The 13,960-nt window shown below is 32.1% G+C and overlaps 1 protein-coding gene across 1 annotated transcript in view; it reads left to right on the plus strand.

Annotated features, from left to right (window-relative positions):
* LOC149779288 (uncharacterized) overlaps positions 1–13,960 on the plus strand; it is a 237,444-nt gene that overhangs the window by 144,191 nt on the left and 79,293 nt on the right. The window contains 1 exon segment of the mRNA XM_089938418.1: positions 9,763–9,855. Coding sequence (XP_089794544.1) covers positions 9,763–9,855 — 93 coding nt within the window.

Raw genomic sequence — 13,960 nt, forward strand, 5'->3', positions numbered from 1 at the left:
ATGGTCAAAAATAATAAAAAATCCATCAAGAATGTCAGAGGTTATTGCAGTTTTATTAAATTTACCCACATCAGAATCGGAGAGCAAGCAAAGCATATCTTTATTGGAAAGTTGACCAAGCTGTTAATTTCATTTTTGTTTCATTATTTTTGTTCCATCGTAAATTCCAGTACGAAAATACCAGAGTTTGGTTGCATTTATTTTGTTCCATTTCCAGAATTAAAGTAAAATTTCATAATTTTATGCACAAATATTTATATTTATATGTTTCAAAATGTATTTGTTGAAATTGAAAAAGAAAAATGTTACTTCACATGATTTAGAATTATAAAAAATTTGTAAAAGGGAGTTGGTTCTGTGTTTGATTGAGATCATCATGGGACATAATACTATTAAATTTAGTCTTCAGCATCCTTTTCTTGTCCCCAGTAGTCATTCCTGGATAAGAGACATCAAATATCAATGAAGAAACATAAATCTATAAATGCTTTCATAGGTGAAGTATTATCTGGCATCCATTTACTTTAAGAGGATAGGTGCTCCTGTATGTAACTGAATATTGCCCTATATCCCATGTCAGGTCATAGATTCATTTAGGTGTTGAATCACTGTCCCTCCAACCTCAATATACAGGCAGACTTTATGAGTAGTGAAGTTCTAAAAAAATCATTTGGCTCGAAAGCCATTGAAGTCTTTATGATAGTCAACATCTGTGTCAGAAAAATTAGCTAGGTCTCATTCTTGTAGTCAGGATCATGATCACCACAACTGAAGTATCAATTTCCCCAACAAAACTATCCAGTTTTCACCAGTATTTTGAGGGGGTGGTTTGCACTCATGCTGTCACTGCATGATATAGCATTTGTGTACCTTCTACCTTATATTTTCAAGAGTCCATGTAAAATAAGGATGTATTACACAGTTAAATATACTTTTTTTGAAATGGTAGATGGAATCTAGTGTACATATGACTGGAAGTGTATCCCCGCACAAAAGATCAAGTATGACTGGAGTCATATCCCATATGAAATGGGGTTAATTGAGCATGTTACCAGTCTTGAACTGAGCATGCTACCAGTCTTAAATTGTGGAGGAATACTGGATAACTTCTTTGTGATTTAAAATAGTATAGCCATGCCTCCATCGTATCTACGGCAAAAGCATAACGGGTTTCCAATGTCTGTATGGCCTTTATATTAAACATTAATTTCTGGGATTACAGTGGACTTTCAATACATAGATAGTTTATGGTGATAAGACACTTGAGGACACACAACATTTGTCCTTCATAGGCAGTTGTTCTTTATGTAAAAGTTGAAAATATTAAATTTGTTATGAGCAGGCACCCTTTATATGCAGGTATATTCTGTTTTACTTTATGTTTTTAGCAATTTAATTAGGCCACTGAGGTACCTATTAATGGATTAGAAAGGAACTAAAAGATTTATTTATAATCCATAATTTCTTTCAAAACAAATGGAAAAGCGATAAAAAATTTGGTTCAGTTAATGATAGGACAGTTGGCAATAACTTTTAAGAACCATTTCTGTACAAGTTTAAGATTTATTCAGATTTAGAATTTTAAAAGGAATTTTTACCTGCAACTACTTTTCTGTGACAGATTGTCATGTCTGAGAGTAGCAAGTGTTTTCCTTCCGTGAAGCAGAACCTGTTTACCTGTAACATCTATTTTTCCTTTCTTCTGTTCTCATTTTGACTTGAAGAAAAAATGTTTTATTGTTTAATTATAGGGCACAAAAATGCAGTCTTTCTGGCAAGTGGTGGTTGGATATGAACCACTGAATATTATCTACAAACATTTTAAAATTATAGTTGCATTGCATCTTTTTGTCCTTGCAGATATTTTTGCATTTAAGAATTTATTCAAGGCTTGAGAATAATCTCTTCTGTAATGTTTACAGTCAGACCATACAAGCTGATGGCACCACATTATTCCTGTTCAGGATCCTTTTGAAGTGGACCTTTCAATCACATGTATCTTTAACATGAAGAATTTGGAACTCATGTGGTTTTGTTACTTCCATGCAGACTGCTGAAAATATTCACCTCTGTTTTCACTATAACTGCATAACAATTCTTCCAGCTTACATTAAGTTCTCACTAGCTTATCTAACCATATATTTTATCAATCATAGCCAAATACCATATTACAGTTGGTTGATTTTTTTCTCCTCCAAGTGAGATCTTGGAAATGGTATATTCTAACAAATCAAGATCTATAATGTGATTTTTAATTTGTCAGTACTATATTCTACCAGAATGTTCATAATTTCAGATTGGTCTAACAATTTGTACATCATTGTGATGTCACAATTCTCTGTGACTTGGTACCATGGGAAATTATGTAGTTTGTTATTTTGTTTGTAAGAATTGGGAGCTCAGTATTGTATTTTAAGGGTTTAGAACATTAATGGTGGTTTTACTGTCACAGTTATACAGTTTTTCTGCATCACTGGTACAACTCAAACCACCATTTTCATCCTTCAAATACAAATCTTTTATCTGCTACTTTTGAGAAACAGAATTGGAATTGAAAAATTCATAATTTTTCTTCCTGTGACAGTGGAACACATTCATTTTGAGTGAATTGATTTCCACCCTGTGATGCAAAAGCATTTTGATGTTAAATCAAGATGAGAAGATCTTGAACTTTTTTAAAGAATGTGGTTTGTATAACAAAGTTTACAACTGAAAGATTTGGAATTTGGATTATATTTTTTCATGGAATTTTAATATCTTTATATTATATATTTTTTCTTGTAATGCTAAATATGTACATTTATTTGGTAGTCTTTTATCTTCATAAATTATTTTGCAGTTCTTTATATTTGCAGTTTTTAGAACTTAACTTTTAGTTGCCACCCTATAGCCAGTATTGTGCAGATATGCCAATAAACCTTGTACACATCAAATATACTTGTTTATAAATAAGTTGGATCCAACTGCAAAATGCATAGATCCAGATCTGCCTTCACATAATGAGCTGGCAGATCTGGTCTGTGTAGTTTGTTAGGAGTAATTAGTAGAACCAATAACTTGAACTCTGATCTGTTGGTGCAGTATGCAATGGCATATCATGGTCTGTGCTGTTTGCAGTTGAGCCTGAGATTTAATTGAGTACATGTGGTAAACACACATGCACACACACAGAGAGTTAATTACATTTGCCAGCTTAGAAACTGAGACTGGATCCTATGATTATATGTCATATTATTTTCTGCTTTCTGATTTTGTAGGTTTTGTCTTCATTACCATCTAATGGTATCTCATTCTTGCCCTTATTCTATTTTCTAATGGAACCTAGGATCTGATATACTACATAGAAATGTGACTACATTATTGTTGTTGTTGTTGTTGGGTTTAACGCCATTTTTTCAGCACAAGATAGGCTATACTTGGTGGCCTGTATAATTGGTGGAGGAAGAACCCTGGAAAACTCTGGGAAGAGCCACCAACCCACGAGAAGCTACTGGTAGGCTTTCTCACGTACCAGCGTTATCCGAGCCTGAGACTCGAACTCACGCAGACATAGGTGAGATGGCAGTGATCCGTAACGGTGAGCGCTTTAGACCACTCGGCCACTCGGGGCCCTGACTACATTATTAATCTCAACATACAGTATGAAACCTGGGCATCACTTTTGTGGCAGAATCAATGTTAAAATTTAATTATGTTGAAGTTCCAGCAAATAATTACCAATTAGACCTTGCATATGAAGGTTTTAATGGTCATACTGTCAGCCATTTTGTCACCGCAGCAACAGAAAGACTAATATGCATTTGCGTCTTGAAGAACATAAATTCTTGGTTGTTCAGTTAAATGTTATCTGCAAAGGAAATTCACAGAACATTTTGTCCTTCATGAACAAATATCTTGGGTGTAGAACATTAATTTGTAAATAAAAGTTATGTGAAGGTATATTAATGTTTTTTTAATAAGTAGGTGTCTTTTATATGTAGGCATCAGCAGAGGCATATTTCATGATCTTGTAAACCAACACATATTACTTTATTGATTATCTGAGTGGCGAATCTCACTCAAACTGTAATCAGATGAAATAGACTTTAATAATTTATGCTTATTTGCTATTGTATCTGACACTAAAGAACCTTGTCCCTTGCTGCTGTTTTCATATCTTTTCCAGTACTTTAATATCATAAACATTTTTTTCTGCGTGGTTGAGAAATGAAGTTTGTCTGATAATTTAATTGTCTTGATAAGTTATAACTTGGTACTGAATCAGTTATGTATCTGGGAAACACTCCATTAGTCTGCATAATAAAAATATCTGGATAAGTGACGTACATATAATCAGTGTTTTGCTTTACTATGCTACCTGACATCAAATATTGCAATGATAAGTATGCTAAATACATACTTTATTACTACATGATTCGTGTGAGAGATGTATTTTGATTGACTGAAATGATGCCATGTAATTAATGATAATTCATCGCTTAGCACTGTCGTCATGTCATTGACGATAACATGTCATAATACAATTTTGGCTTTGATGGATTTTGTTTCCTCCATGCTTATGGCATAGTGTCAGTTCTCTTTTTTTAAATATAGCTTATATTAATGAGTAACACACTTTACAGCATAGCTTCATTTTTTTGTAAGAAGTATAGTTCTTATAGTCTTCTATGTCAGATTTCTATATGAAGTGGGTTAAGTGGTTGAATACTGTTTAATAATCACATTGGGAATTAATGTCAGTAAATAGCTTTTTCTAATGAAGTTCTTGCATATGTTACCATTCTTTTCACTATATCCTATTTCTGAAAGATTGTTCAAAACATTACCCTGAGTGGTTTCAACACACATCACATATTTACCCATGACAATTTTGTGTATTTACATTGTCTTTTGCATGTAAATATAGATACATTCTAGTGTTACTGTAGATCCAGAATAAAGCAAAATTATTTCTTTTATCAAAAATGAGCTGTATTTATTTGGAGAAAAAACAACATTGAAACTAGGTTTTTAATTTTTTTAATATCAGTAAAATATCGATGCTGTGATTTTGTTGCATGTTATAACAAAAAATGTGCTCATCCTTGAACAAACCTTTGAGTGCCAGTTTGGGAATTTTAAGTTAACTATAAACTTTGGAACTTGCTTCATAATGAATCCAATCTTTGAAACCAGACTTTTCATTCACCTTGTAAGCCTTTCACTTGGATCCTTTGCTATCTTTGAACACATTTATGAATAAATATAATAAACTACTGATTAATGTTAGATACTTTTATTATGTTAAATATACTTACAATGTTTGATTAGTTATTTAAATGAATTGACTTAGGAAACAACTGTGATGTTAATCCTTATGCAGGGAGGCCTTTGGCTTTTAACTTTACTTAGTTCTGCCTCCTTTACTTGACTGCATCTGTCTTTCAATCTGTCTTTGTTATATTTTATCTAGTACTAATCTATCCATCTCGCCAGTAAGCAGTCAATCCATGCAGCATACCACACCTACCAATTGATCCATCCATTCATCCATCCATCCATCAATCCATTAAGGCATAAATCTTTTTGTCTTTTTATGAAGCCATGATTTATTTAGACATCATCCGATGAGTCTGTCTACCTATCTATGATGTAGAAAAATTGATGTCCACACAAATAATTGAATTCACAAGGGCACACCTAGGCAGCTGGTTGGATATCAAACCTTTGACCCATGGATTGTATGTCTGATACTCTGCCAGTTGAATTACCATGGTTCCCCCAACCATGGTAGAATGAGATCATGTCAGTTGCATGCCCACACCAATACAACCATGGTAGAAAGAGATCACACCAGGTTGCATTCTCACACCAATACAGCCGTGGTAGAAAGAGATCACATCATGTTGCATTCTCACACTAATACAACCATGTTAGAAAGAAATCACATCATGTTGTATTCTCACACCATGGTAGAAAGAGACCATGTCATGTTGCATTTTCACACCAGTACAACCATAGTAGAAAGAGATCACATCATGTTGCATTCTCACACCAATTTAACCATGGTATAAAGAGATCACATCATGTTGCATGCTCACACTAATATAACCATGGTAGAGAGAGATCACATGTTGCCTTCTCACACCAAGTTACAAGTTAGAAAGAGATCACATCATGTAGCATTCTCACACCAATACAACCAGGATAGAAAGTGATCACATCTTGATGCATTCACACTAATACAACCATGGTTGAAAGAAATCACATAATGTTGCATTCTCACACCAATACAACCATGGTAGAAAGAGATCACACGATGCAGCATTCTCACATCAATAAACCTTTTACATATTCCATAACTATACTGATTTTAAACTATACAGAGTTTCAAGTTCATAAAATAGATTATTTTAGAAAGTAAAAGAAAGCTCATTTAAATTAGAAAAACTGCAATTTGTGATGCAAACAGATTCTAATGTGCTTAATATCTATTTTCCTGAAACATTTTAGCAGTTTTTCACTTTTATTTTTTTCGATGCACATGTGACACATCAAACAATTCACTGGTAGTGTCTTTTGAGAGCAGACAGACCATCATGTTTTTTTCACTTGTGAAAATAGTTCTTATCAGCAGTTTTTATGCAGAAAGTATTTTTTCAAATAAGGAAGCTATTTAATATTGAAAGTTTATAATGTTATAAGTGTTTAGTATGGCAGCATGTTTCTGCTTTTATTGTTAAGGTAAAAGGATTAATCATATAGTATATAATACTAGAATAATATTATGATTAGTCTTGGAGTGTATAATAATGACAGAATAATATAGGAATTACTTATGGAGTGTATAATAATATAATAATAGGATTATTCATGGAGTATATAATAATAAATATAATATTAGGATTACACTTGAAGTGTATAATAATGATAGAATAATATAGGAATTATGGAGTGTATAATAATATAATATTAGGATTACACTTGGAGTGTATAATAATAAATAGAGGGGGCCCCGAGTGGCCGAGTGGTCTAAAGCGCTCAACATTCCAGATCACTGCCATCTCACCTCTGTCTGCGTGGGTTCGAGTCCAAGGCTCGGTTAGCGTGGGTATGTGGGAAAGCCTGCCAGTAGCTTCTCGTGGGTCGGTGGTTCTTCCCTGGGGTTTTCCAGGGTTCTTCCTCCACCAGTTATACTGGCCGCCATGTATAGCCTATCCTGTGCTGAAAAATGGCGTTAAACCCTACAACGACAACGACATAATAAATAGATAATATAAGGATTGCTTATGGAGTGTAAATGTAAGGATTACTCATGGAGTGTATACTAATACATATAATAGGATTACTCATGGAGTGTATACTAATACATATAATAGGATTACTCATGGAGTGTATGGGGCCCTGAGTGGACGAGTGGTCTAAAGTGCTCACCGTTCCGGATCACTGCCATCTCACCTCTGTCTGCGTGGGTTCGAGTCCAAGGCTCGGCTAGCGTGGGTACATGGGAAAGCCTGCCAGTAGCTTCTCGTGGGTCGGTGGTTCTTCCCTGGGGTTTTCCAGGGTTCTTCCTCCACCAGTTATACTGGCCGCCATGTATAGCCTATCTGGTGCTGAAAAATGGCGTTAAACCCTGCAACAGCAACAACAACATGGAGTGTATACTAATAAATATAATAGGATAACTCATGGAGTGTATAACAATAAATATAATAGGATAACTCATGGAGTGTATACTAATAAATATAATAGGATAACTCATGGAGTGTATACTAATAAATATAATAGGATTACTCATTGAGTGTATACTAATAAATATAATAGGATTACTCATGGAGTGTATAACAATAAATATAATAGGATAACTCATGGAGTATACACTAATAAATATAATAGGATAACTCATGGAGTGTATACTAATAAATATAATAGGATAACTCATGGAGTGTATACTAATAAATATAATAGGATTACTCATGGAGTGTATACTAATAATAGAATATTGTAAGGATTACTTGTGGATTGTATAATAATAAATATAATATAAGGATTACTTGTGGAGTGTATAAGATAAGAATTGCTCATGGATTATATAATAAATAGAATAATATAAGGATTACTCATGAAGTGTATAATAATAAATAGGATGATATATATCTGCAAAGTGATTATATGGAAAATATTAAGATCAAGTTTGTGGCTCTTATGTGTTTATAATTTTAGGCAGTTGTGTATTAATTTAATACAATCATAGGCACTTGTGTATTAATATAATCATGACACTTGTATATTAATTTAATACAATCTTAGACACTTGTGTATTAATTTAATACAATCTTAGACACTTGTGTACTTATTTGATACAATCTTAGACACTTGTGTATTAATTTAATACAATCTTAAACACTTGTGTAATAATTTAATACAATCTTAGACACTTGTGTATTAATTTGATACAATCTTAGACACTTGTGTATTAATTTAATACAATCTTAGACACTTGTGTAATAATTTAATACAATCTAGACACTTGTGTATTAATTTGATACAATCTTAGACACTTGTGTATTAATTTAATACAATCTTAGACACTTGTGTAATAATTTAATACAATCTTAGACACTTGTGTAATAATTTAATACAATCTTATACACTTGTGTATTAATTTAATTCAATCTTAGACACTTGTGTATAATTTTAATACAATCTTAGACACTTATGTATAATTTAATACAATCTTAGACACTTGTGTATAATTTAATACAATCTTAGACACTTGTGTATTGTTCAACATAATCTTAGACACTTGTGTATTAATTTAATGCAATCTAGACACTTGTGTATTAATTTAATACAATCTTAGACACATGTATTATTCAGCTAATCTTCGACATGTATATTATTCAACAAAATCTTAGACACTTGTGTATTATTCAACATGCTCTTAGACACTTGTGTATTATTCAACATAATCTTAGACACTTGTGTATTAATTTAATGCAATCTAGACACTTGTGTATTAATTTAATGCAATCTAGACACTTGTGTATTAACTTAATACAATCTTAGACATTTGTGTATTATTCAGCAAAATCTTAGACACTTGTGTATTATTCAACATACTCTTAGACACTTGTGTATTATTCAACATACTCTTAGACACTTGTGTATTATTCAACATACTCTTAGACACTTCTGTATTGTTCAACATAATCTTAGACACTTGTGTATCATTCAGCATATCTTAGACACTTGTGTATTATTCAACATACTCTTAGACACTTGTGTATTATTCAACATACGCTTAGACACTTGTGTATTATTCAACATATATGTACTCTTAGACACTTCTGTATTATTCAACATAACCTAGACAATTCTGTATTATTCAACATACTCTTAGACACTTCTGTATTATTCAACATAATCTTAGACACTTCTGTATTATTCAACATAATCTTAGACATTTGTGTATTATTCAACAAAATCTTAGATACTTGTGCATTATTCAACAAAATCTTAGATACTTGTGTATTATTCAGTATAATTGTAATAGAAACATTTTAGCCTTTACAAAGGCAACTGTGTAGATTCACGATTTAGAAGAAAAATTCTTGAAATCTAAATTATGTAAAGTTTTGTGATGTTTTCTTGTTTTTTTATTTTATTCAGTATTGTTTTAAGTTTAATTATCAGGTAAATATTTCTTATGAGAAGTGTCTTGATTTTTTGTTGTCAGTTTGTAGTGATGATATTTTTATTGATGCATTTCTCTTTTTTCAGATGTATATAACTCGCATGGGAGGAAGCTATCATGTCAGAAATACCAGCAGAGTTGTGCAGGCATGTTGTGGACGGCTTTTCTTAAATTTGACAGTAAGGGAAATAGTATATAAGTGTTTGAATTTCACAAGTGTGTCATTTAACATTCATGAATGTTCACTAGTTTTTAAATATAAGGATCTATTATAGTGTTATAATGAAAAGTTTGGCTTGTCACAACAGTGTTTATAAAAGTATGAAGAATATAATTTACACAATATACACTGTTGAAATGTCACAAATTTGTAAGTGCTTAAACCTTAGAAGCTATGAACAGTATATACAATGTAATTGATAGGAAATTTATAATATAATTGATACAGAAATAGTAATAAAGAGCAAATCTTAAAAGTTAGCTCACCTAGCTGACGTTTGTACATCGACTAGCAACAAGTTGGAAAACTTGTTCAGGGGGAGATAATCACAACTATGACGATTTCAGTAATCATAAAGGTTTTATTGAAATTAAAAAATTGCCTATGTTTTATATTCATTGAACATCCAAAATAATACAGTGAAGTATAATAATATTGGCTCTTAGGTAATCATGTACAACAATAATACTCTAAGACAAATGGTACATATTTTTAAGAAATAAAATCTAGTGATTAAAAATAGTAAACAAATATTTTTTTAAGTAGCAAATGTAATTTGCATTACATTCATGTTTGAAAATGATTAATAATGTGAAATACACACATTCAAAATTTTAAAATGCAATATGTCTTTGTATTATTATTTGTTATTTCCATGTGATGAGTTACTTAATTTTTTTTTCTTTTTGGGGCACTGACAGATGCCCCCCCCCCCACTTAGCCAAAGCTTATAAAAGGTTTATGTGTGTTTCTTTCCCCCAAAGGTGTGTTGCTTGTGTTGTTTTTAAAAGGTTTTTTAAAAACTTTTGGTTTAGAAATTTTGAGTGGGGTATTTCTAAGTTTCCCTAGTGTGTTTATAGGGTTGATCATCCGAGAATGATTTCTATTATCCTCTCGGGTCTCTTCCCTAGTTTGATTTGTTGACCTTGCTAGGGTCACCTACGTCCCATGTTTGCTATATGTGTGTGCTATATGTTTTGGGTGCTATTTTTGTTTCCATGTTGGGACAGCAAAGTATGCCAAATCTAACCCAGTTGTCTTATCTTCTCCCATGTTTATTGTTACACCGGGAGTGTTCATTAAATTTTGAAATTTTGCAAGGAGTGTTCTTTATATGTATAATTTTAAAACCTTATTGGTTTATATGTGTGTATTAAAAACTTATCACTCTCTCGTATAAAATTAAGATTCAACTGTGCTCGAGGTGAGGTTTATACTTTCTATATTTTTGTATGTCTCCCATCTCGAGCAGGTCTATCTTGTATTTGAAATTTATGCCAAGTAGCCAGAAAAATCGATAAGATAGTTGTCTCCCTTTCAGGACCATGTGTACAGTAACGATCTGTACTACTGTTAGTAATGAGAATTGAGAAATGAGAAATGCAATGTAGGATAGGGTAATAAATAGAACTGTATTATTGTATAAATTGTATAAAAGGTCCAAGCCATTAGGGTTCCTTTTCCAGACTCTTTTGTGTATCTGTTCACTTCGCGTAGCGCCATGTGACATAGCCCCATAATGTCCTTATCTGTACTTTTCCTTATGGTTGGAATTATCATTTTTTTTGTCTATTATTATAACTTGTCCACATGCTTTCATGGTTGTAACTATAAAGTTTGTTATTTTGTAAAGTGTGTTTTTGTTGAAATTATCATCTAGATATAGTATATTTTGTTGTTTGTATGTGTCGTTTTTTTTTGTATTTCTGTTATAACTTTTTCTCTATTTTCTTTTGTTTGTGTGCAATGTAGTAGTGTTTGTTTTTTATTAAAAGGGCCTTTTTTACACAGCGGACATTTAGGTGGTACTTTGACCATATGCTGTCTCGCTACCGCCTCTCCCGTCAACCACGCATCATGCATGTATTTGAAGCAGAGGCTTTGAATTTTTAGGGAGCCTAGTTTCGACCAGTGCCCCCATGCTCTTTTCCAATTAATATACATATGTTCTCTTTCTATTTTGCATAATATTTTCCCCATTATTTCCTCTCTTATCCACGTACAAGTCAGTTTCTCATCAATTTCCCATAGTTCTTTTCTATCTCTATATTTAAATAATAAATCTTTAATACTTTTAAATTTCCTAGGGCTTTCAAGCAATTTGGTAGGATAATTGCTTTTATAGATATCATTCCTATTCCTTATTATAAAACCAAACCAGTAAATATATATTCCCTCCCATGGTAATTTGGGATCTGTATTTATTCTTTTAAACCTATTTAAAATGTTTGTTATTTTTAAAAGTATCAGGCTAGGTATTCCTATCCCCCCCCCCTTTCTTTGGCCCTATATAATGTTTCTTTATTAATGTAATGCATTTTAAAATTCCATATGTATTTAATAATCTGGTTATCTATATTATTTAATGTAAGGTTATTTATGTCAATAGACTTCATGATATAATTAACATTAGTGTACATATATGTTTTTGCAACTTGGGCTCATTCCATGATGCATAGTGGCGTTAGTGCCCAGATATCAACATTTTTTAAATTTCATTTTCTATTTTCTTACAGTTTTCTTTTTCTTCATTTAATCCAAAGTACACACCTAGTGCCTTAACTGTATTTTTAAACAGATTTGCTGGTAAACCTGAGTGTTTACCTTGCCAGTTGCCTATTTCTAAGATTTCTGTTTTATCTTGATTAATTTGCGATCCTGATGCTTTGCCGAATTTTTCAAATTCCTTAATTAAGTGTTTAAGGGAATTTGGATCTTCTATAAAGTTTGTGCAATCATCTGCATGTTGCAGCATTTTCACATCATCTTTTAAATTTGGAACTTTTATACCAACTATTTCTTTGTTGAGTTTTATGCTGATGCTTAGCATTTCAATTCCTATTACGTATAATAGCATAAATAGTGGGCATCCTTGCCTCACTGATCTTTGGATTTTGAATTCATCCATTATGATCCCATTAACCTGTACTCTCGAGGTTATGTTATTGTACAATATTTTAGTCCAATTTCGGACATTTTCTCCGAAGCCGAATATTTTTAGAACCTTTTGTATATAGTTATGCTCTAATCTGTCAAAAGCTTTTTCTTGACCGAAAAGTACCATGGCAGCTTTTCTTTTATTTTCTTTTAGATATTCTATAATTGTTTTAATGTTAAGAATATTATTTTGTATATTTCTCTTTTTAGGTCCATATGTCTGATGTATATTGATAATTTTATCCATACCTTGTTTTATTCTGTTCGCCAGAATCTTACTTAAAATTTTATAATCCATATTTAGGAGGGAGATGGGCCTCCAATTTTTAAGGTCTTCTCTGTCTCCCTTTCCTTTATATATTAAGGTTATAAGCGGAACTGGCCTCGCGTCTTAGCATCTTTGCTGGTGTTCAGTTTCATGACTTTGAATATTATATACCTGTCTTCTTTTATCTCAAAACTTTAAATGTATATGTGTGTTGAATTATGTGTTTGTGGATCGCCAAAATCAGGCAAGACAGTCTACATAGCTCTCCCATTTTTCAAATCAAATTATAAATGAACAGTTTGTGGGCCTCACCACTTGCAGAAGACCTCCTTATCATTGAGTAAAGAGCCTCATTTAGAAATCTTGATATCCGTGGATTCTGTGTGTGCATGTGTGTGTGTGTGTTTGTGTGTGCATGTGTGTGTTCATATGGGTATATGTATGTTTGATTAATGCTATACTCTCTGTCTCATAAAATTAATAGAAATTTATCAAATTTTAGGATCATAAGAAATAATTTTGTTTGAATTATTAATAATATAAACTAATATTTTTTCCCCCGAATGATGTATAAACAAAACAGTTTTTATCACTGACATTTTGAAAAATTTGAATTCTTCTTCTCTATACACATTATAAACATTCAGCTATTATTATTGTACACAGTGTACACACTGCATTTTTGTGTGAAAAATGATCAGCAAATACATAGATTGTCTTTTCTGTGGCTATTCTGAAATTTATGCAGATTGCATGCAAAGGCACAATGGAGGATATAGCTTTTTAGCTAGTATGTCTATAATCCATGAATAACGGTACCACAATGTGGAAGAAAGCAGTCATAGGCAATTTAATTGTT

Source organism: Sinohyriopsis cumingii, chromosome 17 (genome assembly GCF_028554795.1).
Source record: "Sinohyriopsis cumingii isolate HCF-2022 chromosome 17, ASM2855479v2, whole genome shotgun sequence".
NCBI classification, from domain to species: Eukaryota; Metazoa; Mollusca; class Bivalvia; order Unionida; family Unionidae; genus Sinohyriopsis; species Sinohyriopsis cumingii.